General features: G+C 54.5%; 4 protein-coding genes across 6 annotated transcripts; all 4 read left to right on the top strand.

The window, feature by feature from the left end:
* The first annotated feature begins 48 nt into the window (after positions 1-48).
* Positions 49-2,399, top strand: LOC146761255 (uncharacterized). Its single transcript, XM_085542349.1, has 4 exons — positions 49-62; positions 141-265; positions 781-892; positions 1,215-2,399. The coding sequence occupies exons 1-4, from the start codon at positions 49-51 to the stop codon at positions 1,873-1,875; spliced, it is 912 nt and encodes a 303-aa protein (XP_085398475.1). The 3' UTR covers positions 1,876-2,399.
* Positions 2,400-7,142: 4,743 nt separating this feature from the next.
* Positions 7,143-8,892, top strand: LOC146761254 (coiled-coil domain-containing protein 81-like). 2 transcript variants are annotated; one of them, XM_085540982.1, is made up of 4 exons: positions 7,143-7,760; positions 8,006-8,153; positions 8,346-8,602; positions 8,803-8,892. In XM_085540982.1, exons 1-4 carry the CDS (start codon positions 7,416-7,418, stop codon positions 8,890-8,892), a joined length of 840 nt encoding a protein of 279 aa, XP_085397108.1. In that variant the 5' UTR covers positions 7,143-7,415. The 2 variants fall into 2 exon arrangements, with proteins under 2 accessions (XP_085397108.1, XP_085397107.1); XM_085540981.1 differs by lacking the exon at positions 8,803-8,892 and having other exon boundaries at positions 8,346-8,796.
* Positions 8,893-9,306: 414 nt separating this feature from the next.
* LOC146761253 (uncharacterized) lies at positions 9,307-11,607 on the top strand. The gene is made up of 4 exons (XM_085542348.1): positions 9,307-9,320; positions 9,399-9,523; positions 10,042-10,153; positions 10,476-11,607. The coding sequence occupies exons 1-4, from the start codon at positions 9,307-9,309 to the stop codon at positions 11,134-11,136; spliced, it is 912 nt and encodes a 303-aa protein (XP_085398474.1). The 3' UTR covers positions 11,137-11,607.
* Positions 11,608-16,193: 4,586 nt separating this feature from the next.
* Positions 16,194-18,153, top strand: LOC146761252 (coiled-coil domain-containing protein 81-like). Of its 2 annotated transcripts, XM_085540980.1 has the most exons (4): positions 16,196-17,021; positions 17,267-17,414; positions 17,607-17,863; positions 18,064-18,153. In XM_085540980.1, exons 1-4 carry the CDS (start codon positions 16,677-16,679, stop codon positions 18,151-18,153), a joined length of 840 nt encoding a protein of 279 aa, XP_085397106.1. In that variant the 5' UTR covers positions 16,196-16,676. The 2 variants fall into 2 exon arrangements, with proteins under 2 accessions (XP_085397105.1, XP_085397106.1); XM_085540979.1 differs by lacking the exon at positions 18,064-18,153 and having other exon boundaries at positions 16,194-17,021; positions 17,607-18,057.
* Positions 18,154-24,483: the final 6,330 nt, after the last annotated feature.

Raw genomic sequence — 24,483 nt, 5'->3', positions numbered from 1 at the left:
CCAACTGACCCTGCTAAAGACTTTAGAAAGGAGTGGCCTTCATGCAGCATGAAAATGTGCCTGTGAGCACACAACCAGAGAGCAACTCAGGCTGGTGGTGCACTGCGTCACACCAATGACTGTCTTCTCCTCTCTTAAAGGTTTCAAATGGAGTTGGTGCCCAAACCACCATCCTTGCCACGCCGCAAGTCCTCAGGAAGCTTCCCTGCTGAGAGGAAACTTAAGGAAGGGGACACTTTGCCACCTCTTGCCCAGGGCAAAAGAGGTAAAACATCTTGCATCTTCTTTCCGCGGCACGGGCAACCATCGTGAGATGGGAATTCCCTCGCTGGCCATCAGCCAAAGGCAGTGACTTGCGTTGAGGCTTCACGCCAGCTGAGCGCAGCCTCATCTCGTGAGGAACTGTAGGCCTTGCCAAAACTAAGGTGCTGTGTGTGACATGCTCCTATCCCCGGCTGTGGCAGGAGGATGTCGGGATCTTAGGCCCTACCCCTGCCCCAGTGGAAGGACACGGTCCCCAAAAGACACCCTGTCAGCTCATTATCACCACCCAGCTCTGCTTTCCCAAAGACAACATTGCTAACGCAGTCCCAGAACAGAGCTGAATTGCGGAGAGGAGGAGTGGGGCCAGAGATGGTTTCAGGGAGGCTCTGAGGGCAGTGCAGATGGCAGTGGGGGGAGCAGAGCGGCCCTCTTGGATGTTTTGGCAACAGGCCGGAGCACCCCTTGTGAGTGAACCAAAGGGTTTACAATGAATCTCCTCTGTCTTCCTAATTCCAGTGAGATCTGCTAGACGGCCAAGCTTCGTCAGGTGCTTGAGCACTACAAGTGTAGATGGAGAGCACTTAAGGCGGATAAGGTACCTCCTGCAGAAGGAGAGCTCTAAGTCCAGGTGAGGCCAGATGCTCTGGGTTGGGATGTGCATGGGGGTGATTTACTGAGCCAACGAGAGCCCGTTCCCTAACCCCAAATGGTCACTGTTTGTGGCTGCCCAACAATGCTGAAGACAGCACCCAGAGTGCTGGCATGGGGAAGCCGGGAAGACCCGAGCTCACAGGGCTGGCCCCCTCCAGATCTCAGGAGAGCCATGGGCCAGCCGGTGAGCTGTCTGTGGGAAGGCTGCATTGCAGCCAAGGGTCCCGGCTCAGGCTTGCAGCACGTGGCCCTGAAGTCATCACCCACTAAGGCAGACTCCTCTTGCTCTGTCCTTTCAGACTGCTGCCAGAGATCCAAGCAGTGCCTAAAACCCCAGAGCAGCCTGTGAGCTGTGAGCTGCGGGGCCAGGCAGGAGCCCGAAACCAAGATGAACTTGGCCAAGCACGAAGCACTCAGCGTGTCAGGTTCCGTTCTGAAGCTGAAAATGACCACCATGAGGGTGCAGGGTTGAAAGTGAAAACCAAGACCTCACACCCTCGGGGCATCTTGAGGAAGTCACCATCTTCCACCGAAGATTCCGCATCTTCCTCAAGGGCTGAGTCCAGCCAGTCCACGGAGACCAAAGGCAGACCATCCAGGCTGGCATTTGTCGCTAAGGATTCATTCAAACTTCACAAGGAGAGGATGAGGCGAGCACAGGAGGAACGTGAGGAGGAGACCGAAGACAGACCATCCAGGCCGCCACTTCTGTCTCAGGATTCATTCAAACTTAACAAGGAGAGGATGAGACGAGCAAAGGATGAACAAGAGGAAGAGATCAAAGGCAGACCATCCAGGCGGCCATTTCTGGCTCAGGATTCATTCAGACTTAACAAGGAGAGGATGAGGCGAGCACAGGATGAACGTGAGGAGCCGGCAGCATCTACATCTCATGATGACTCCAGCCGGTCTGAGGGGTCCTCCATTGACAGATCTGGATGGCTGCCACCCATAAATTAAGTTAACATGGTCTCGGAACACCAAACGCCCACCTCTCAGGAATAGCACAACCTAGCCACGCTGATGCAGGCGTGGGGTGCCCAGGACAAACAGAGCACCATTTGAGACTGCAAAACAGATGCATGAATACCACCTGCATCATATCTAAAACGAGACCAGGCTGCCCAGGGCCCCATCCAACCTGGCCTTGAGCATCTCCAGAGATGGGACATCTACAACCTCTCTGGGCATCTGGTTCCAGTATCCCACCACTCTCTCTGGAAATAATTTCTCCCTGATATCCACTCTTAACCTCCCCTCCCTCAACCCAAAACCACTTCCCCTTGTCCTGCCATTATCTACCCTTGTAAAGTGTTGGCTCCCCTCCTGTATGTAAACTCCCCTTATGTACTGGAAGGCCGCAATGAGGTCACCCTGTAGCCTTCTGTTCTCCAGGCCAAACAAGAAGATCTAGAGTGAAACGTAGAGGGGAAAAACAGCCAATAAAGCTTTATCAAGGGCCTATCCCTTATAAATCCCCAAAATGTCTGTGGAAGTGTCATTGCTTCTTTTTACGGCAGCTCTTGTGCTGGTGGAGGGGAAAAGAATTGCGAGAGGGCACCGGAACAACTGATGATGCTCCTCATAAGGCCTGTGCTCCAGACCCTTCACCAGCTTTGTCGCCCTCTTTGAACACACCCCTGGCCCTCCATGTCTTTCTTGCAGTGCAGGATACAAAACTGAACACAGTACTCGAGGTACGGCCTCACCTGAGCTGAGTACAGGGGGACAATCACTGCACTGACCCCTGGGGAGCACCACTCGTGACCAGTCACCAGCTGGATTTAACTCCAGTCACCACCGCTCCCTGGGCCCGGCCGTACCAGCTCCTTACCCAGCCAAGGGTGTACCTGTCCAAGGCACGGGCTGCCAGCTTCTGGAGGAGAATGCTGTGGGAGACAGTGTCAAAGGCTTTGCTGAAGTCTGGGTAGACCACATCAACAGCCTTTCCCTCGTCCACCAGATGGGTCCCTCGATCATAGAAGGAGCTCTTTTCCTTGGCCTCCATGCCTCAGTTTAGCCTCAAGACTGCTAAGCTGCAAGGCCTCTTGGCCAGGCTCTTGGCCTCCCTCTAGGCTGTTTTACCTTAAGGCCTCTAAGCCTCCTGGGAAACCTCTAAGCCTTTAGGCCTCCCTCTATGCCTCTAGGGCAGCTTGCAGGCAACTGTGCCTCCAGGTGCGTCTAAGCCTCCTTTTTGGACTCTCCAATTTTAGGCCTCCGTATCTCCTTTAGGGCCTTCTGCACTCTAGGTCTCTAGGCATCTTGGCCAGCCCCTAGCTCTTTAGAAATCTATGCCTAAAGGCTTGGCCGCTAAGCCTCTGAGCCCTAGGGCCTAAATTCTGGCCTTGAGGCCTCTGCTGCTCTTGGCTGGCATCGTGGCCTCCCTCTGGGTCTCTGGAACTATGGCAGTAGAGGCTGAAGCTCCCCAGCAGTGCTCCATTTTGTGTTGTTGCCGTGTGGCTGGCAGCAGAGGGGCAGTCTGACAGAATGGGGTCTGACACAGAAGTGCAGATGGAGACAAGGGGGGGAGCTGAATTCCTCCGTGAGGAAACAATGGCACCCACTGACATCCATTGATGCTTGCTGGATGTCGATGGAGACCAAGCAAAGGATGTGAGCGCGGTGAGGGGTGGGTGGTGCATTTCAGCAGTGGGACAGTGACGTGGCAGACATGCCATGTTCCAGAGAGCCGTGCAGAGCTGCCACACCGCAAAATGAAGAGCGTCCAGATCAGCACATCTGTGCACGCTGGCTGATGGCGGTGACTGTGTTGCTCTATTAAATAGCCTTATTGCGCTCACTGCATCTGCTGTCATTTCCATGGAAATACCCAGGAGGCATTACTTTTGGAGAAACCTACGTACAGGTGCCACATTGACTCTGCCCTATATTTCCCAGTTTTCCCCTCAGTTCCCACTGTGTCCGATAGAACCACCTCTGCCCGATAAACTCTGTCCCATAACCCCCACAGCTTTGCTCCGTAAGCTCTGCACCATAAGCTTCTACTTTGCCTATACGCTATGGGCTCTTTGGGTCCCTATGGGGCTCTACACACCATGGCCACCACTTTCCGCTGCAGACAAGGGGACAGGGATGGGGCTGTTTCTGCCCTCCTTATCACCTGGCCCCACCTCTGCCTTTTTGTCCCCTCTTTGTCCTTGGCAAGTGACAAATTCCCATGGTGGGGCCACAGGGGTGATCCATTCCCACAGTCTGTCAGGGGCAGGAACCCACAAAACCCATAGAGAATCACAAAAACATCATGGAGAGTCATAGAGCCCTACAGAGCCACATAAGAACCATGGGGAGCCAAAAGGAACAAATAGAGACCCATACAGGAGCAATAATGTCACATTGTCACACAGGGACCAGCAGGGACCCATAGAAGTGCATATGGAAACATACTGCCCTGTAGCAACCCATAGTGCCCCACAGCCAATTACGCTGCGGTTCACTCACCATGGGTCAAGATTCACAGCATTGTGGGATAGCCTGGGCGACCAATCCACACTCTTGGACACCCTCCATCTCCCGTGGCTCCCACACCAACCCCACAGCACTACCCACACTAAGCCCTGCCCCATAAATGCAGCTGCTGCTGCTCAACAATTCTTACTGGCTGAAAGCAGGAGAGTTGTGAGATCCAAAGGGAACTGACCAGAGGTTGGGGCTGGAAGGTGCCACGATCAGAGCAGATTCACCACCAGCTCCATGTGGGGGAACATCAGCCCCACCGAGGTGTGTGTGTGTGTCCCATAGCTGCCCCTTAGTAGCCCCAGAGCCATCCTAGAGCAGCCCCAGAACAGCCCCATCACTGCAAAGGAGTTGGGCTTGGTTACAAATGTTGCCCTGATCTGTTGGCCTTGTCCGTCCCCAGTTGGAGGGGTTACAAAGTACCTGGAGGATACAACGTGTTGTGTAAGTCCAATAAAACACGGGATCACACAAAGTACAAATGTCTGAGTTACAACGGCACACAACACCAACTTGCCACAGACACCAGCCAGTGATTCTGCAGGAGTGGTGACACAAATATTACAGCACGAAAAAAAGGTAGGAAGTGAGAAGAAACCAGCATACGTTTGACAACAACCAGTAGTAATAAACAAACAAGTAAAACAAATAGCGGTATCTGTGTCAGCTGCTTTCTGCAGCCAGGATCCAGAATGGAATTCTTCGGTGCAGGTTGTGGCGTTTATGAACAGCCACACCATGTTACACTGCAGTTCATGTACCAGAAGCACATCTGGTCCCACTGGGCACCATGTGGACTTGCCATCATCTCAAAGATGATTCAGCGTCTTGAGAACTTTCCACTTGAGCATTTCCAAAGCAATTCAAATGCTGAGAGATGTAAATGCTGGTTTGGCAAGTTCAAGTACTGTTGGTCTGCTGAACTTTTCACAGGGCAGCGTGTAGGATACCCCACAGTATGAACCATAACGGGGGTAATCTCAGAAACACAGACGTCTCTATCATGGAGTTATCTGTGTCAGTCTGTCTGCGGGGGGGGGATTGGGGTGGGGAAGTCAGTAGGTCTGTGTGCCCGCCAGCCCCCAACAAATGGGAAGGGAAAAGGGAAAGGGGTAGGGAGATGGGAGATGGGAGATGGGCTCAAGGAAAACCAACAGAGCAGCAGCAATGATCTAAGGAGAAAAACTAATTTCACTAACTATGATATGGGAATGCAAGGTAACACAATGTAATACAATGTAATTGAGATTGTAGGCAAGCAAATCGAGTGAAATAAGAGGCAGAGAGAGGTTTCCGGAGACCAAGAACCCTGCTCTGCAGTGGAAGGTGCACGGCTTTAAAGATGCCAGCAGAGAGAGAGAGAGCGTCCCTTCCGTGATGTATTTCCCTCTCAGGCCGTGAGGTGCTCTGGGCCGTGTAGCTCCTCTTCTCTGTGCTCCACAGGATGTCATGAGGTGGGATACCAAGAGCAAAATGTACCAAGGCACCAAACAGGCCCCACAGGCTGGACAGACAGCTTCTAGCCTGGCAGGGAGCCTCAGGCTGGATGGGTTTTGGCCTGGTAGGGACCCTGGCCTGCAGGCTTTTGGCCTGGAAGGGCTTCCCCGGCCAGCTGGCTTTTAGCCTGGCAGGGCCCCCCTAACTGGATTACCAGCTTCAGGCTTGCAAGGTCCCCCCAGACTGCCTGGATGGCTTTTGGCCTCTCAGGCCCCGCAGGCCAGCCAGCCATTTTGTTGCCTGGCAGTGAGCCCCGGGCAGGCTGGATGTTGGCCTGGTAGGAATCCCCAAGCTGGCCAGCCAGCTTTTGACCTTGCCAGTGTTTGCTGGCCGGCGGCGGGCTTTTGGCCTGGCAGGGCTTCCCAGGCCTGCAGGCTTCAGGCCTGGCAGGGATCCCGAAGACGGCCTGCCGGCCTTTGGCCTGGCAGACACCCCACAGCCATCTGACCAGATGACTTTTGCCTTAGGGCCTCCCCGGCCAGCTGGCTTTTGGCCTGGCTGGGCCCACTCGAGCCACCCGGCTGGCGTTCGACCTGGTATGGCTCCTTGACCCGGCTGAGTTTTGGCCTGGCAGGGCCCCTGGTCCAGATGGCTTTTGGCCTGGCAGGGTCCCCGTAACCAGCCCGCCAGCTTCTGGCCTGGCAAGGCCCCCACAGGTCAGCCAGCTGGTTCTGTCCTGGCAGGGATCCCTGGGTCTGCCGGCTTGGTTTTGGCCTGGTAGGGCTTCCCTTTCCAGACGGCCAGCTTTCATCAAAGATTTGACATCTTCCTCAAGGCCTGAGTCCAGCCAGTCTACAGAGCCCCAAGACATACCATCCAGGCTGCCACTTTTGGCCTGGGGCTCACTCCAACTTCTGAAGCAGAGGACATGGAAGATCAGGTCTAAAAGGGCCTGCCCAGCCAGCCGGCTGCCTTTTGGCCTGGCAGGTCTCCTCAGGCTGTCCGGCTTCGGGCCTGCAGATCCCGTCTTGACCCCACAGGATCCCAACCCCCTTCCCCTTGGAAGGCTTCAAGGAAAGCCAATCTCTGGGATCCCCCAGACAAAGCACTCCCTGCCCGGTAGGGTCGCAGCAGCAACGGACTCACAACAGTGACACAGAAGATCCATGCCGGGTAATTTATTGAGCGTCCTAACGAGGAACTGACAACTTCCAGGCACAATGAAGGCACTTTCTGACATCAAGTCGTCAGCATGACGGGTAGAGTGCTTTGGAACAAGACTTGTTTCCACATCGCCTCCTTGGAGATCAGTTTGGGCAACGGCTACAAAAGGAAAATGGGTAACGTTACACTGAGAGGAAAGACAGGAGAGGGAGAAAGCAGAGAGGGGTCAGCACCCCCACCCGGGGCGGGCAGCAGGCTGCTGTGCCAGCGTCATAATGGGCAGCGTCCAGCACTGGCCATGATGTCACAGCGGCGCTGTGGCAACGTTTGTGACACGGCCACCCAGGAGGGGTGTGAAGGTGGAGCGCGGCACTGGGTCCTGCATCCTGAAGGAGCATCTGGTAGAGAGCAGACGCATCTGAAGGATGAGCTCCGGCATGGCTGCTGCCAACAAGGAGCAACCCGCTGGTATAAGGCGGAACAGGATGAACTTCTGTGGGGACGGCCCCACAGTGAGGCGTACCTCTGGACCGATACACATTGACCCTGAAGGTACGTGGGCCCACAGCCCCCATGGAAGCGGTGCTGAATCCAGTCTTGGGACGGAGATAACACTTTCCATCTGCCACCTCACTCCTGCCTGGCAGCAGAAGGGGTGCTGGGAAGCAGCAGATGCAGAGTGTGACCTGATTTTCCTTTGCCCTCCAGAGCGAGTTGCCGTCTGGAATGCGGTGGCCGCCTATGTACAAGAGCAGCTCCTGATGCACAAGGTGTGTTGGCTGTCAGGTTCCTCCTCTCCCTGTCCAGCTCAGCCTAGAGATCCTCTGAGTCTTCCCCTGCACAGAAAGCAGGGAACTCACCCCGCATTTCACTTCTGGGCATCCCACGGGCTTCCTGTCAATGCAGTATCACTTGTGCTGGTGGTGTAGTATCTCAGGGCCGATGAAAGTCAACGCCAGCCCTTTCTCCAGCAAGCCCATAACCCTTCCACACCTTGTTTTTCTTTCACTTGCAGGGAGTCTGGATTCCCACCTTCGGCTCCTTTGACATCATCTCCAGAGAAATCACGACTGCAAACGTGACTCTGCAGTGGCCCGTGTTTCAGCTGGCTACAAACCTCGTAGCCATGCACGGCCTCCAGTCCCACGGGGAGTCCCTGCCAGGTAGGAGGGGGGATTAAACCTTTGCTGGCTTCATGGAGGGGGCAAACAGGGCCACCGCCTCCATCCTCCACCTCTCCCTCTGAGGAGCGTGTCCAAGTATAGGGCCGTTCTGGTTGATGCCCACCAGAAGCAGTTCTAGGGAAGAAGCTGTGGAACAGCAACCGTATCAACTCCGTCCCTGGTGTTTTTCAGCCTACAGGAAGCTGGAGCCCCTGAAGCGCAGCCAGGTGGCCGCAGATGCCTCTCTGAGCTGGCACATAGTGCAGGCTAGCATCCAGAACACTGTGTTCCTGATATCCAGCTGCCTGAAAATTGGGGAGAAAGTTGCCATTGTCCTGAAGGACATTGGAGTGATCTTCATTGATGGAATGACCTTCCAAATGAAGTTCTACTATGACTTCCTCCAGAAGCTGTCAGGGAAAGAGAACCTCAGAAAAGCTGTTCTCAAGGTGAGCTGTAGGTTTGTTTGTGGACCGGACAGTCCCGTGAGCCTTGCTGTGCCCACACACGGCCCACCAAGACCTGGCCATCTGCATGGGCTGTGCAAGTGCTGTGGTGCTGTCAGCTCTCCCTGGCTTAGGCTCCTCATGTCCCCAGTGCCTCAGCTGTGACAAGGATGTCTCACATCCTCTCTGTTCCTCCCCTGCAGGCCCCCTGGCTGATGAAGATGGTGATGCCCCGGGTGGCACCAGTGGCCTCCCTGTCACCCTCTGGCTGCCTTGTTGTCTTTCCAGAGTGAGTATGTTGGGAGCTGTAGCTCCTGCTCGATGCAGCATCTCAGCTCTCATTCCGCAGTGCTTGTTCCTTGTGTCCACGGGTGTCCTGCCCATGAGGATATCTTGTAGAATCATAGAATCATTTGAGCCAAAAGGAACCCTGAAAGAGCACCTAGTCCCACTCCTCTGCAGGGAACAGGGACACCTACCTACCGCCAGATGAGGTTGCTCTGAGCGTGCTCCAGCCCGACCTTGAACGCCTGTCCGGGCACCCAGCACGTCTCTGGACAAGATGTTCCAGTGCCTCACCAGCCTTCTGCCAGAAACTTCCTTATTTCCAATCTAAATCTTCCCTCCTTCTGTTTGAGACTGTTTCCCCTTGTCCTATCCCAACTGACCCTGCTAAAGACTTTAGAAAGGAGTGGCCTTCATGCAGCATGAAAATGTGCCTGTGAGCACACAACCAGAGAGCAACTCAGGCTGGTGGTGCACTGCGTCACACCAATGACTGTCTTCTCCTCTCTTAAAGGTTTCAAATGGAGTTGGTGCCCAAACCACCATCCTTGCCACGCCGCAAGTCCTCAGGAAGCTTCCCTGCTGAGAGGAAACTTAAGGAAGGGGACACTTTGCCACCTCTTGCCCAGGGCAAAAGAGGTAAAACATCTTGCAACTTCTTTCCGCGGCACGGGCAACCATCGTGAGATGGGAATTCCCTCGCTGGCCATCAGCCAAAGGCAGTGACTTGCGTTGAGGCTTCACGCCAGCTGAGCGCAGCCTCATCTCGTGAGGAACTGTAGGCCTTGCCAAAACTAAGGTGCTGTGTGTGACATGCTCCTATCCCCGGCTGTGGCAGGAGGATGTCGGGATCTTAGGCCCTACCCCTGCCCCAGTGGAAGGACACGGTCCCCAAAAGACACCCTGTCAGCTCATTATCACCACCCAGCTCTGCTTTCCCAAAGACAACATTGCTAACGCAGTCCCAGAACAGAGCTGAATTGCGGAGAGGAGGAGTGGGGCCAGAGATGGTTTCAGGGAGGCTCTGAGGGCAGTGCAGATGGCAGCAGTGGGGGGAGCAGAGCGGCCCTCTTGGATGTTTTGGCAACAGGCCGGAGCACCCCTTGTGAGTGAACCAAAGGGTTTACAATGAATCTCCTCTGTCTTCCTAATTCCAGTGAGATCTGCTAGACGGCCAAGCTTCGTCAGGTGCTTGAGCACTACAAGTGTAGATGGAGAGCACTTAAGGCGGATAAGGTACCTCCTGCAGAAGGAGAGCTCTAAGTCCAGGTGAGGCCAGATGCTCTGGGTTGGGATGTGCATGGGGGTGATTTACTGAGCCAACGAGAGCCCGTTCCCTAACCCCAAATGGTCACTGTTTGTGGCTGCCCAACAATGCTGAAGACAGCACCCAGAGTGCTGGCATGGGGAAGCCGGGAAGACCCGAGCTCACAGGGCTGGCCCCCTCCAGATCTCAGGAGAGCCATGGGCCAGCCGGTGAGCTGTCTGTGGGAAGGCTGCATTGCAGCCAAGGGTCCCGGCTCAGGCTTGCAGCATGTGGCCCTGAAGTCATCACCCACTAAGGCAGACTCCTCTTGCTCTGTCCTTTCAGACTGCTGCCAGAGATCCAAGCAGTGCCTAAAACCCCAGAGCAGCCTGTGAGCTGTGAGCTGCGGGGCCAGGCAGGAGCCCGAAACCAAGATGAACTTGGCCAAGCACGAAGCACTCAGCGTGTCAGGTTCCATTCTGAAGCTGAAAATGACCACCATGAGGGTGCAGGGTTGAAAGTGAAAACCAAGACCTCACACCCTCGGGGCATCTTGAGGAAGTCACCATCTTCCACCGAAGATTCCGCATCTTCCTCAAGGGCTGAGTCCAGCCAGTCCACGGAGACCAAAGGCAGACCATCCAGGCTGGCATTTGTCGCTAAGGATTCATTCAAACTTCACAAGGAGAGGATGAGGCGAGCACAGGAGGAACGTGAGGAGGAGACCGAAGACAGACCATCCAGGCCGCCACTTCTGTCTCAGGATTCATTCAAACTTAACAAGGAGAGGATGAGACGAGCAAAGGATGAACAAGAGGAAGAGATCAAAGGCAGACCATCCAGGCGGCCATTTCTGGCTCAGGATTCATTCAGACTTAACAAGGAGAGGATGAGGCGAGCACAGGATGAACGTGAGGAGCCGGCAGCATCTACATCTCATGATGACTCCAGCCGGTCTGAGGGGTCCTCCATTGACAGATCTGGATGGCTGCCACCCATAAATTAAGTTAACATGGTCTCGGAACACCAAACGCCCACCTCTCAGGAATAGCACAACCTAGCCACGCTGATGCAGGCGTGGGGTGCCCAGGACAAACAGAGCACCATTTGAGACTGCAAAACAGATGCATGAATACCACCTGCATCATATCTAAAACGAGACCAGGCTGCCCAGGGCCCCATCCAACCTGGCCTTGAGCATCTCCAGAGATGGGACATCTACAACCTCTCTGGGCATCTGGTTCCAGTATCCCACCACTCTCTCTGGAAATAATTTCTCCCTGATATCCACTCTTAACCTCCCCTCCCTCAACCCAAAACCACTTCCCCTTGTCCTGCCATTATCTACCCTTGTAAAGTGTTGGCTCCCCTCCTGTATGTAAACTCCCCTTATGTACTGGAAGGCCGCAATGAGGTCACCCTGTAGCCTTCTGTTCTCCAGGCCAAACAAGAAGATCTAGAGTGAAACGTAGAGGGGAAAAACGGCCAATAAAGCTTTATCAAGGGCCTATCCCTTATAAATCCCCAAAATGTCTGTGGAAGTGTCATTGCTTCTTTTTACGGCAGCTCTTGTGCTGGTGGAGGGGAAAAGAATTGCGAGAGGGCACCGGAACAACTGATGATGCTCCTCATAAGGCCTGTGCTCCAGACCCTTCACCAGCTCTGTCGCCCTCTTTGAACACACCCCTGGCCCTCCATGTCTTTCTTGCAGTGCAGGATACAAAACTGAACACAGTACTCGAGGTACGGCCTCACCTGAGCTGAGTACAGGGGGACAATCACTGCACTGACCCCTGGGGAGCACCACTCGTGACCAGTCACCAGCTGGATTTAACTCCAGTCACCACCGCTCCCTGGGCCCGGCCGTACCAGCTCCTTACCCAGCCAAGGGTGTACCTGTCCAAGGCACGGGCTGCCAGCTTCTGGAGGAGAATGCTGTGGGAGACAGTGTCAAAGGCTTTGCTGAAGTCTGGGTAGACCACATCAACAGCCTTTCCCTCGTCCACCAGATGGGTCCCTCGATCATAGAAGGAGATCTTTTTCTTGGCCTCCATGCCTCAGTTTAGCCTCAAGACTGCTAAGCTGCAAGGCCTCTTGGCCAGGCTCTTGGCCTCCCTCTAGGCTGTTTTACCTTAAGGCCTCTAAGCCTCCTGGGAAACCTCTAAGCTTTTAGGCCTCCCTCTATGCCTCTAGGGCAGCTTGCAGGCAACTGTGCCTCCAGGTGCGTCTAAGCCTCCTTTTTGGACTCTCCAATTTTAGGCCTCCGTATCTCCTTTAGGGCCTTCTGCACTCTAGGTCTCTAGGCATCTTGGCCAGCCCCTAGCTCTTTAGAAATCTATGCCTAAAGGCTTGGCCGCTAAGCCTCTGAGCCCTAGGGCCTAAATTCTGGCCTTGAGGCCTCTGCTGCTCTTGGCTGGCATCGTGGCCTCCCTCTGGGTCTCTGGAACTGTGGCAGTAGAGGCTGAAGCTCCCCAGCAGTGCTCCATTTTGTGTTGTTGCCGTGTGGCTGGCAGCAGAGGGGCAGTCTGACAGAATGGGGTCTGACACAGAAGTGCAGATGGAGACAAGGGGGGGAGCTGAATTCCTCCGTGAGGAAACAATGGCACCCACTGACATCCATTGATGCTTGCTGGATGTCGATGGAGACCAAGCAAAGGATGTGAGCGCGGTGAGGGGTGGGTGGTGCATTTCAGCAGTGGGACAGTGACGTGGCAGACATGCCATGTTCCAGAGAGCCGTGCAGAGCTGCCACACCGCAAAATGAAGAGCGTCCAGATCAGCACATCTGTGCACGCTGGCTGATGGCGGTGACTGTGTTGCTCTATTAAATAGCCTTATTGCGCTCACTGCATCTGCTGTCATTTCCATGGAAATACCCAGGAGGCATTACTTTTGGAGAAACCTACGTACAGATGCCACATTGACTCTGCCCTATATTTCCCAGTTTTCCCCTCAGTTCCCACTGTGTCCGATAGAACCACCTCTGCCCGATAAACTCTGTCCCATAACCCCCACAGCTTTGCTCCGTAAGCTCTGCACCATAAGCTTCTACTTTGCCTATACGCTATGGGCTCTTTGGGTCCCTATGGGGCTCTACACACCATGGCCACCACTTTCCGCTGCAGACAAGGGGACAGGGATGGGGCTGTTTCTGCCCTCCTTATCACCTGGCCCCACCTCTGCCTTTTTGTCCCCTCTTTGTCCTTGGCAAGTGACAAATTCCCATGGTGGGGCCACAGGGGTGATCCATTCCCACAGTCTGTCAGGGGCAGGAACCCACAAAACCCATAGAGAATCACAAAAACATCATGGAGAGTCATAGAGCCCTACAGAGCCACATAAGAACCATGGGGAGCCAAAAGGAACAAATAGAGACCCATACAGGAGCAATAATGTCACATTGTCACACAGGGACCAGCAGGGACCCATAGAAGTGCATATGGAAACATACTGCCCTGTAGCAACCCATAGTGCCCCACAGCCAATTACGCTGCGGTTCACTCACCATGGGTCAAGATTCACAGCATTGTGGGATAGCCTGGGCGACCAATCCACACTCTTGGACACCCTCCATCTCCCGTGGCTCCCACACCAACCCCACAGCACTACCCACACTAAGCCCTGCCCCACAAATGCAGCTGCTGCTGCTCAACAATTCTTACTGGCTGAAAGCAGGAGAGTTGTGAGATCCAAAGGGAACTGACCAGAGGTTGGGGCTGGAAGGTGCCACGATCAGAGCAGATTCACCACCAGCTCCATGTGGGGGAACATCAGCCCCACCGAGGTGTGTGTGTGTGTCCCATAGCTGCCCCTTAGTAGCCCCAGAGCCATCCTAGAGCAGCCCCAGAACAGCCCCATCACTGCAAAGGAGTTGGGCTTGGTTACAAATGTTGCCCTGATCTGTTGGCCTTGTCCGTCCCCAGTTGGAGGGGTTACAAAGTACCTGGAGGATACAACGTGTTGTGTAAGTCCAATAAAACACGGGATCACACAAAGTACAAATGTCCGAGTTACAACGGCACACAACACCAACTTGCCACAGACACCAGCCAGTGATTCTGCAGGAGTGGTGACACAAATATTACAGCACGAAAAAAAGGTAGGAAGTGAGAAGAAACCAGCATACGTTTGACAACAACCAGTAGTAATAAACAAACAAGTAAAACAAATAGCGGTATCTGTGTCAGCTGCTTTCTGCAGCCAGGATCCAGAATGGAATTCTTCGGTGCAGGTTGTGGCGTTTATGAACAGCCACACCATGTTACACTGCAGTTCATGTACCAGAAGCACATCTGGTCCCACTGGGCACCATGTGGACTTGCCATCATCTCAAAGATGATTCAGCGTCTTGAGAACTTTCCACTTGAGCATTTCCAAAGCAATTCAAATGCTGAGAGATGTAAATGCTGGTTTGGCAAGTTCAAGTACTGTTGGTCTGCTGAACTTTTCACAGGGCAGCGTGTAGGATACCCCACAGTATGAACCATAACGGGGGTAATCTCAGAAACACAGACGTCTCTATCATGGAGTTATCTGTGTCAGTCTGTCTGCGGGGGGGGGATTGGGGTGGGGAAGTCAGTAGGTCTGTGTGCCCGCCAGCCCCCAACAAATGGGAAGGGAAAAGGGAAAGGGGTAGGGAGATGGGAGATGGGAGATGGGCTCAAGGAAAACCAACAGAGCAGCAGCAATGATCTAAGGAGAAAAACTAATTTCACTAACTATGATATGGGAATGCAAGGTAACACAATGTAATACAATGTAATTGAGATTGTAGGCAAGCAAATCGAGTGAAATAAGAGGCAGAGAGAGGTTTCCGGAGACCAAGAACCCTGCTCTGCAGTGGAAGGTGCACGGCTTTAAAGATGCCAGCAGAGAGAGAGAGAGCGTCCCTTCCGTGATGTATTTCCCTCTCAGGCCGTAAGGTGCTCTGGGCCGTGTAGCTCCTCTTCTCTGTGCTCCACAGGATGTCATGAGGTGGGATACCAAGAGCAAAATGTACCAAGGCACCAAACAGGCCCCACAGGCCGGACAGACAGCTTCTAGCCTGGCAGGGAGCCTCAGGCTGGATGGGTTTTGGCCTGGTAGGGACCCTGGCCTGCAGGCTTTTGGCCTGGAAGGGCTTCCCCGGCCAGCTGGCTTTTAGCCTGGCAGGGCCCCCCTAACTGGATTACCAGCTTCAGGCTTGCAAGGTCCCCCCAGACTGCCTGGATGGCTTTTGGCCTCTCAGGCCCCGCAGGCCAGCCAGCCATTTTGTTGCCTGGCAGTGAGCCCCGGGCAGGCTGGATGTTGGCCTGGTAGGAATCCCCAAGCTGGCCAGCCAGCTTTTGACCTTGCCAGTGTTTGCTGGCCGGCGGCGGGCTTTTGGCCTGGCAGGGCTTCCCAGGCCTGCAGGCTTCAGGCCTGGCAGGGATCCCGAAGACGGCCTGCCGGCCTTTGGCCTGGCAGACACCCCACAGCCATCTGACCAGATGACTTTTGCCTTAGGGCCTCCCCGGCCAGCTGGCTTTTGGCCTGGCTGGGCCCACTCGAGCCACCCGGCTGGCGTTCGACCTGGTATGGCTCCTTGACCCGGCTGAGTTTTGGCCTGGCAGGGCCCCTGGTCCAGATGGCTTTTGGCCTGGCAGGGTCCCCGTAACCAGCCCGCCAGCTTCTGGCCTGGCAAGGCCCCCACAGGTCAGCCAGCTGGTTCTGTCCTGGCAGGGATCCCTGGGTCTGCCGGCTGGGTTTTGGCCTGGTAGGGCTTCCCTTTCCAGACGGCCAGCTTTCATCAAAGATTTGACATCTTCCTCAAGGCCTGAGTCCAGCCAGTCTACAGAGCCCCAAGACATACCATCCAGGCTGCCACTTTTGGCCTGGGGCTCACTCCAACTTCTGAAGCAGAGGACATGGAAGATCAGGTCTAAAAGGGCCTGCCCAGCCAGCCGGCTGCCTTTTGGCCTGGCAGGTCTCCTCAGGCTGTCCGGCTTCGGGCCTGCAGATCCCGTCTTGACCCCACAGGATCCCAACCCCCTTCCCCTTGGAAGGCTTCAAGGAAAGCCAATCTCTGGGATCCCCCAGACAAAGCACTCCCTGCCCGGTAGGGTCGCAGCAGCAACGGACTCACAACAGTGACACAGAAGATCCATGCCGGGTAATTTATTGAGCATCCTAACGAGGAACTGACAACTTCCAGGCACAATGAAGGCACTTTCTGACATCAAGTCGTCAGCATGACGGGTAGAGTGCTTTGGAACAAGACTTGTTTCCACATCGCCTCCTTGGAGATCAGTTTGGGCAACGGCTACAAAAGGAAAATGGGTAACGTTACACTGAGAGGAAAGACAGGAGAGGGAGAAAGCAGAGAGGGGTCAGCACCCCCACCCGGGGCGGGCAGCAGGCTGCTGTGCCAGCGTCATAATGGGCAGCGTCCAGCACTGGCCATGATGTCACAGCGGCGCCGTGGCAACGTTTGTGACACGGCCACCCAGGAGGGGTGTGAAGGGGGAGCGCGGCACTGGGTCCTGCATCCTGAAGGAGCATCTGGTAGAGAGCAGACGCATCTGAAGGATGAGCTCCGGCATGGCTGCTGCCAACAAGGAGCAACCCGCTGGTATAAGGCGGAACAGGATGAACTTCTGTGGGGACGGCCCCACAGTGAGGCGTACCTCTGGACCGATACACATTGACACTGAAGGTACGTGGGCCCACAGCCCCCATGGAAGCGGTGCTGAATCCAGTCTTGGGACGGAGATAACACTTTCCATCTGCCACCTCACTCCTGCCTGGCAGCAGAAGGGGTGCTGGGAAGCAGCAGATGCAGAGTGTGACCTGATTTTCCTTTGCCCTCCAGAGCGAGTTGCCGTCTGGAATGCGGTGGCCGCCTATGTACAAGAGCAGCTCCTGATGCACAAGGTGTGTTGGCTGTCAGGTTCCTCCTCTCCCTGTCCAGCTCAGCCTAGAGATCCTCTGAGTCTTCCCCTGCACAGAAAGCAGGGAACTCACCCCGCATTTCACTTCTGGGCATCCCACGGGCTTCCTGTCAATGCAGTATCACTTGTGCTGGTGGTGTAGTATCTCAGGGCCGATGAAAGTCAACGCCAGCCCTTTCTCCAGCAAGCCCATAACCCTTCCACACCTTGTTTTTCTTTCACTTGCAGGGAGTCTGGATTCCCACCTTCGGCTCCTTTGACATCATCTCCAGAGAAATCACGACTGCAAACGTGACTCTGCAGTGGCCCGTGTTTCAGCTGGCTACAAACCTCGTAGCCATGCACGGCCTCCAGTCCCACGGGGAGTCCCTGCCAGGTAGGAGGGGGGATTAAACCTTTGCTGGCTTCATGGAGGGGGCAAACAGGGCCACCGCCTCCATCCTCCACCTCTCCCTCTGAGGAGCGTGTCCAAGTATAGGGCCGTTCTGGTTGATGCCCACCAGAAGCAGTTCTAGGGAAGAAGCTGTGGAACAGCAACCGTATCAACTCCGTCCCTGGTGTTTTTCAGCCTACAGGAAGCTGGAGCCCCTGAAGCGCAGCCAGGTGGCCGCAGATGCCTCTCTGAGCTGGCACATAGTGCAGGCTAGCATCCAGAACACTGTGTTCCTGATATCCAGCTGCCTGAAAATTGGGGAGAAAGTTGCCATTGTCCTGAAGGACATTGGAGTGATCTTCATTGATGGAATGACCTTCCAAATGAAGTTCTACTATGACTTCCTCCAGAAGCTGTCAGGGAAAGAGAACCTCAGAAAAGCTGTTCTCAAGGTGAGCTGTAGGTTTGTTTGTGGACCGGACAGTCCCGTGAGCCTTGCTGTGCCCACACACGGCCCACCAAGACCTGGCCATCTGCATGGGCTGTGCAAGTGCTGTGGTGCTGTCAGCTCTCCCTGGCTTAGGCTCCTCATGTCCCCAGTGCCTCAGCTGTGACAAGGATGTCTCACATCCTCTCTGTTCCTCCCCTGCAGGCCCCCTGGCTGATGAAGATGGTGATGCCCCGGGTGGCACCAGTGGCCTCCCTGTCACCCTCTGGCTGCCTTGTTGTCTTTCCAGAGTGAGTATGTTGGGAGCTGTAGCTGCTGCTCGATGCAGCATCTCAGCTCTCATTCCACAGTGCTTGTTCCTTGTGTCCACGGGTGTCCTGCCCATGAGGATATCTTGTAGAATCATAGAATCATTTGAGCCAAAAGGAACCCTGAAAGAGCACCTAGTCCCACTCCCCTGCAGGGAACAGGGACACCTACCTACCGCCAGATGAGGTTGCTTTCCCCTTGTCCTATCCCAACTGACCCTGCTAAAGACTTTAGAAAGGAGTGGCCTTCATGCAGCATGAAAATGTGCCTGTGAGCACACAACCAGAGAGCAACTCAGGCTGGTGGTGCACTGCGTCACACCAATGACTGTCTTCTCCTCTCTTAAAGGTTTCAAATGGAGTTGGTGCCCAAACCACCATCCTTGCCACGCCGCAAGTCCTCAGGAAGCTTCCCTGCTGAGAGGAAACTTAAGGAAGGGGACACTTTGCCACCTCTTGCCCAGGGCAAAAGAGGTAAAACATCTTGCAACTTCTTTCCGCGGCACGGGCAACCATCGTGAGATGGGAATTCCCTCGCTGGCCATCAGCCAAAGGCAGTGACTTGCGTTGAGGCTTCACGCCAGCTGAGCGCAGCCTCATCTCGTGAGGAACTGTAGGCCTTGCCAAAACTAAGGTGCTGTGTGTGACATGCTCCTATCCCCGGCTGTGGCAGGAGGATGTCGGGATCTTAGGCCCTACCCCTGCCCCAGTGGAAGGACACGGTCCCCAAAAGACACCCTGTCAGCTCATTATCACCACCCAGCTCTGCTTTCCCAAAGACAACATTGCTAACGCAGTCCCAGAACAGAGCTGAATTGCGGAGAGGAGGAGTGGGGCCAGAGATGGTTTCAGGGAGGCTCTGAGGGCAGTGCAGATGGCAGCAGTGGGGGGAGCAGAGCGGCCCTCTTGGATGTTTTGGCAACAGGCCGGAGCACCCCTTGTGAGTGAACCAAAGGGTTTACAATGAATCTCCTCTGTCTTCCTAATTCCAGTGAGATCTGCTAGACGGCCAAGCTTCGTCAGGTGCTTGAGCACTACAAGTGTAGATGGAGAGCACTTAAGGCGGATAAGGTACCTCCTGCAGAAGGAGAGCTCTAAGTCCAGGTGAGGCCAGATGCTCTGGGTTGGGATGTGCATGGGGGTGATTTACTGAGCCAACGAGAGCCCGTTCCCTAACCCCAAATGGTCACTGTTTGTGGCTGCCCAACAATGCTGAAGACAGCACCCAGAGTGCTGGCATGGGGAAGCCGGGAAGACCCGAGCTCACAGGGCTGGCCCCCTCCAGATCTCAGGAGAGCCATGGGCCAGCCGGTGAGCTGTCTGTGGGAAGGCTGCATTGCAGCCAAGGGTCCCGGCTCAGGCTTGCAGCATGTGGCCCTGAAGTCATCACCCACTAAGGCAGACTCCTCTTGCTCTGTCCTTTCAGACTGCTGCCAGAGATCCAAGCAGTGCCTAAAACCCCAGAGCAGCCTGTGAGCTGTGAGCTGCGGGGCCAGGCAGGAGCCCGAAACCAAGATGAACTTGGCCAAGCACGAAGCACTCAGCGTGTCAGGTTCTGTTCTGAAGCTGAAAATGACCACCATGAGGGTGCAGGGTTGAAAGTGAAAACCAAGACTTCACACCCTCGGGGCATCTTGAGGAAGTCACCATCTTCCACCGAAGATTCCGCATCTTCCTCAAGGGCTGAGTCCAGCCAGTCCACGGAGACCAAAGGCAGACCATCCAGGCTGGCATTTGTCGCTAAGGATTCATTCAAACTTCACAAGGAGAGGATGAGGCGAGCACAGGAGGAACGTGAGGAGGAGACCGAAGACAGACCATCCAGGCCGCCACTTCTGTCTCAGGATTCATTCAAACTTAACAAGGAGAGGATGAGACGAGCAAAGGATGAACAAGAGGAAGAGATCAAAGGCAGACCATCCAGGCGGCCATTTCTGGCTCAGGATTCATTCAGACTTAACAAGGAGAGGATGAGGCGAGCACAGGATGAACGTGAGGAGCCGGCAGCATCTACATCTCATGATGACTCCAGCCGGTCTGAGGGGTCCTCCATTGACAGATCTGGATGGCTGCCACCCATAAATTAAGTTAACATGGCCTCGGAACACCAAACGCCCACCTCTCAGGAATAGCACAACCTAGCCACGCTGATGCAGGCGTGGGGTGCCCAGGACAAACAGAGCACCATTTGAGACTGCAAAACAGATGCATGAATACCACCTGCATCATATCTAAAACGAGACCAGGCTGCCCAGGGCCCCATCCAACCTGGCCTTGAGCATCTCCAGAGATGGGACATCTACAACCTCTCTGGGCATCTGGTTCCAGTATCCCACCACTCTCTCTGGAAATAATTTCTCCCTGATATCCACTCTTAACCTCCCCTCCCTCAACCCAAAACCACTTCCCCTTGTCCTGCCATTATCTACCCTTGTAAAGTGTTGGCTCCCCTCCTGTATGTAAACTCCCCTTATGTACTGGAAGGCCGCAATGAGGTCACCCTGTAGCCTTCTGTTCTCCAGGCCAAACAAGAAGATCTAGAGTGAAACGTAGAGGGGAAAAACAGCCAATAAAGCTTTATCAAGGGCCTATCCCTTATAAATCCCCAAAATGTCTGTGGAAGTGTCATTGCTTCTTTTTACGGCAGCTCTTGTGCTGGTGGAGGGGAAAAGAATTGCGAGAGGGCACCGGAACAACTGATGATGCTCCTCATAAGGCCTGTGCTCCAGACCCTTCACCAGCTTTGTCGCCCTCTTTGAACACACCCCTGGCCCTCCATGTCTTTCTTGCAGTGCAGGATACAAAACTGAACACAGTACTCGAGGTACGGCCTCACCAGAGCTGAGTACAGGGGGACAATCACTGCACTGACCCCTGGGGAGCACCACTCGTGACCAGTCACCAGCTGGATTTAACTCCAGTCACCACCGCTCCCTGGGCCCGGCCGTACCAGCTCCTTACCCAGCCAAGGGTGTACCTGTCCAAGGCACGGGCTGCCAGCTTCTGGAGGAGAATGCTGTGGGAGACAGTGTCAAAGGCTTTGCTGAAGTCTGGGTAGACCACATTAACAGCCTTTCCCTCGTCCACCAGACGGGTCCCTCGATCATAGAAGGAGATCTTTTCCTTGGCCTCCATGCCTCAGTTTAGCCTCAAGACTGCTAAGCTGCAAGGCCTCTTGGCCAGGCTCTTGGCCTCCCTCTAGGCTGTTTTACCTTAAGGCCTCTAAGCCTCCTGGGAAACCTCTAAGCCTTTAGGCCTCCCTCTATGCCTCTAGGGCAGCTTGCAGGCAACTGTGCCTCCAGGTGCGTCTAAGCCTCCTTTTTGGACTCTCCAATTTTAGGCCTCCGTATCTCCTTTAGGGCCTTCTGCACTCTAGGTCTCTAGGCATCTTGGCCAGCCCCTAGCTCTTTAGAAATCTATGCCTAAAGGCTTGGCCGCTAAGCCTCTGAGCCCTAGGGCCTAAATTCTGGCCTTGAGGCCTCTGCTGCTCTTGGCTGGCATCGTGGCCTCCCTCTGGGTCTCTGGAACTGTGGCAGTAGAGGCTGAAGCTCCCCAGCAGTGCTCCATTTTGTGTTGTTGCCGTGTGGCTGGCAGCAGAGGGGCAGTCTGACAGAATGGGGTCTGACACAGAAGTGCAGATGGAGACAAGGGGGGGAGCTGAATTCCTCCGTGAGGAAACAATGGCACCCACTGACATCCATTGATGCTTGCTGGATGTCGATGGAGACCAAGCAAAGGATGTGAGCGCGGTGAGGGGTGGGTGGTGCATTTCAGCAGTGGGACAGTGACGTGGCAGACATGCCATGTTCCAGAGAGCCGTGCAGAGCTGCCACACCGCAAAATGAAGAGCGTCCAGATCAGCACATCTGTGCACGCTGGCTGATGGCGGTGACTGTGTTGCTCTATTAAATAGCCTTATTGCGCTCACTGCATCTGCTGTCATTTCCATGGAAATACCCAGGAGGCATTACTTTTGGAGAAACCTACGTACAGATGCCACATTGACTCTGCCCTATATTTCCCAGTTTTCCCCTCAGTTCCCACTGTGTCCGATAGAACCACCTCTGCCCGATAAACTCTGTCCCATAACCCCCACAGCTTTGCTCCGTAAGCTCTGCACCATAAGCTTCTACTTTGCCTATATGCTATGGGCTCTTTGGGTCCCTATGGGGCTCTACACACCATGGCCACCACTTTCCGCTGCAGACAAGGGGACAGGGATGGGGCTGTTTCTGCCCTCCTTATCACCTGGCCCCACCTCTGCCTTTTTGTCCCCTCTTTGTCCTTGGCAAGTGACAAATTCCCATGGTGGGGCCACAGGGGTGATCCATTCCCACAGTCTGTCAGGGGCAGGAACCCACAAAACCCATAGAGAATCACAAAAACATCATGGAGAGTCATAGAGCCCTACAGAGCCACATAAGAACCATGGGGAGCCAAAAGGAACAAATAGAGACCCATACAGGAGCAATAATGTCACATTGTCACACAGGGACCAGCAGGGACCCATAGAAGTGCATATGGAAACATACTGCCCTGTAGCAACCCATAGTGCCCCACAGCCAATTACGCTGCGGTTCACTCACCATGGGTCAAGATTCACAGCATTGTGGGATAGCCTGGGCGACCAATCCACACTCTTGGACACCCTCCATCTCCCGTGGCTCCCACACCAACCCCACAGCACTACCCACACTAAGCCCTGCCCCACAAATGCAGCTGCTGCTGCTCAACAATTCTTACTGGCTGAAAGCAGGAGAGTTGTGAGATCCAAAGGGAACTGACCAGAGGTTGGGGCTGGAAGGTGCCACGATCAGAGCAGATTCACCACCAGCTCCATGTGGGGGAACATCAGCCCCACCGAGGTGTGTGTGTGTGTCCCATAGCTGCCCCTTAGTAGCCCCAGAGCCATCCTAGAGCAGCCCCAGAACAGCCCCATCACTGCAAAGGAGTTGGGCTTGGTTACAAATGTTGCCCTGATCTGTTGGCCTTGTCCGTCCCCAGTTGGAGGGGTTACAAAGTACCTGGAGGATACAACGTGTTGTGTAAGTCCAATAAAACACGGGATCACACAAAGTACAAATGTCTGAGTTACAACGGCACACAACACCAACTTGCCACAGACACCAGCCAGTGATTCTGCAGGAGTGGTGACACAAATATTACAGCACGAAAAAAAGGTAGGAAGTGAGAAGAAACCAGCATACGTTTGACAACAACCAGTAGTAATAAACAAACAAGTAAAACAAATAGCGGTATCTGTGTCAGCTGCTTTCTGCAGCCAGGATCCAGAATGGAATTCTTCGGTGCAGGTTGTGGCGTTTATGAACAGCCACACCATGTTACACTGCAGTTCATGTACCAGAAGCACATCTGGTCCCACTGGGCACCATGTGGACTTGCCATCATCTCAAAGATGATTCAGCGTCTTGAGAACTTTCCACTTGAGCATTTCCAAAGCAATTCAAATGCTGAGAGATGTAAATGCTGGTTTGGCAAGTTCAAGTACTGTTGGTCTGCTGAACTTTTCACAGGGCAGCGTGTAGGATACCCCACAGTATGAACCATAACGGGGGTAATCTCAGAAACACAGACGTCTCTATCATGGAGTTATCTGTGTCAGTCTGTCTGCGGGGGGGGGATTGGGGTGGGGAAGTCAGTAGGTCTGTGTGCCCGCCAGCCCCCAACAAATGGGAAGGGAAAAGGGAAAGGGGTAGGGAGATGGGAGATGGGAGATGGGCTCAAGGAAAACCAACAGAGCAGCAGCAATGATCTAAGGAGAAAAACTAATTTCACTAACTATGATATGGGAATGCAAGGTAACACTATGTAATACAATGTAATTGAGATTGTAGGCAAGCAAATCGAGTGAAATAAGAGGCAGAGAGAGGTTTCCGGAGACCAAGAACCCTGCTCTGCAGTGGAAGGTGCACGGCTTTAAAGATGCCAGCAGAGAGAGAGAGAGCGTCCCTTCCGTGATGTATTTCCCTCTCAGGCCGTAAGGTGCTCTGGGCCGTGTAGCTCCTCTTCTCTGTGCTCCACAGGATGTCATGAGGTGGGATACCAAGAGCAAAATGTACCAAGGCACCAAACAGGCCCCACAGGCCGGACAGACAGCTTCTAGCCTGGCAGGGAGCCTCAGGCTGGATGGGTTTTGGCCTGGTAGGGACCCTGGCCTGCAGGCTTTTGGCCTGGAAGGGCTTCCCCGGCCAGCTGGCTTTTAGCCTGGCAGGGCCCCCCTAACTGGATTACCAGCTTCAGGCTTGCAAGGTCCCCCCAGACTGCCTGGATGGCTTTTGGCCTCTCAGGCCCCGCA

This window comes from Coturnix japonica, chromosome 3 (genome assembly GCF_054131305.1).
Source record: "Coturnix japonica strain WE chromosome 3, WE-NBRP24, whole genome shotgun sequence".
In the NCBI taxonomy this organism is placed as follows: domain Eukaryota; kingdom Metazoa; phylum Chordata; class Aves; order Galliformes; family Phasianidae; genus Coturnix; species Coturnix japonica.
This window is presented reverse-complemented; position numbering and strand designations above follow the sequence as displayed.

Excerpts from the sequence above, each read along its gene's own strand:
- LOC146761255 (XM_085542349.1), top strand. Across the intron at positions 266-780 it reads TCTTGCCCAGGGCAAAAGAG|TGAGATCTGCTAGACGGCCA; the intron begins GTAAAACATCTT and ends TCCTAATTCCAG. Across the intron at positions 893-1,214 it reads AAGGAGAGCTCTAAGTCCAG|ACTGCTGCCAGAGATCCAAG; the intron begins GTGAGGCCAGAT and ends CTGTCCTTTCAG.
- LOC146761252 (XM_085540979.1), top strand. The coding sequence starts at position 16,677 with ATGAGCTCCGGCATGGCTGCTGCCAACAAGGAGCAACCCGCTGGTATA. Across the intron at positions 17,022-17,266 it reads AGCAGCTCCTGATGCACAAG|GGAGTCTGGATTCCCACCTT; the intron begins GTGTGTTGGCTG and ends TTTCACTTGCAG. Across the intron at positions 17,415-17,606 it reads CCACGGGGAGTCCCTGCCAG|CCTACAGGAAGCTGGAGCCC; the intron begins GTAGGAGGGGGG and ends GGTGTTTTTCAG.
- LOC146761253 (XM_085542348.1), top strand. Across the intron at positions 9,524-10,041 it reads TCTTGCCCAGGGCAAAAGAG|TGAGATCTGCTAGACGGCCA; the intron begins GTAAAACATCTT and ends TCCTAATTCCAG. Across the intron at positions 10,154-10,475 it reads AAGGAGAGCTCTAAGTCCAG|ACTGCTGCCAGAGATCCAAG; the intron begins GTGAGGCCAGAT and ends CTGTCCTTTCAG.
- LOC146761254 (XM_085540981.1), top strand. The coding sequence starts at position 7,416 with ATGAGCTCCGGCATGGCTGCTGCCAACAAGGAGCAACCCGCTGGTATA. Across the intron at positions 7,761-8,005 it reads AGCAGCTCCTGATGCACAAG|GGAGTCTGGATTCCCACCTT; the intron begins GTGTGTTGGCTG and ends TTTCACTTGCAG. Across the intron at positions 8,154-8,345 it reads CCACGGGGAGTCCCTGCCAG|CCTACAGGAAGCTGGAGCCC; the intron begins GTAGGAGGGGGG and ends GGTGTTTTTCAG.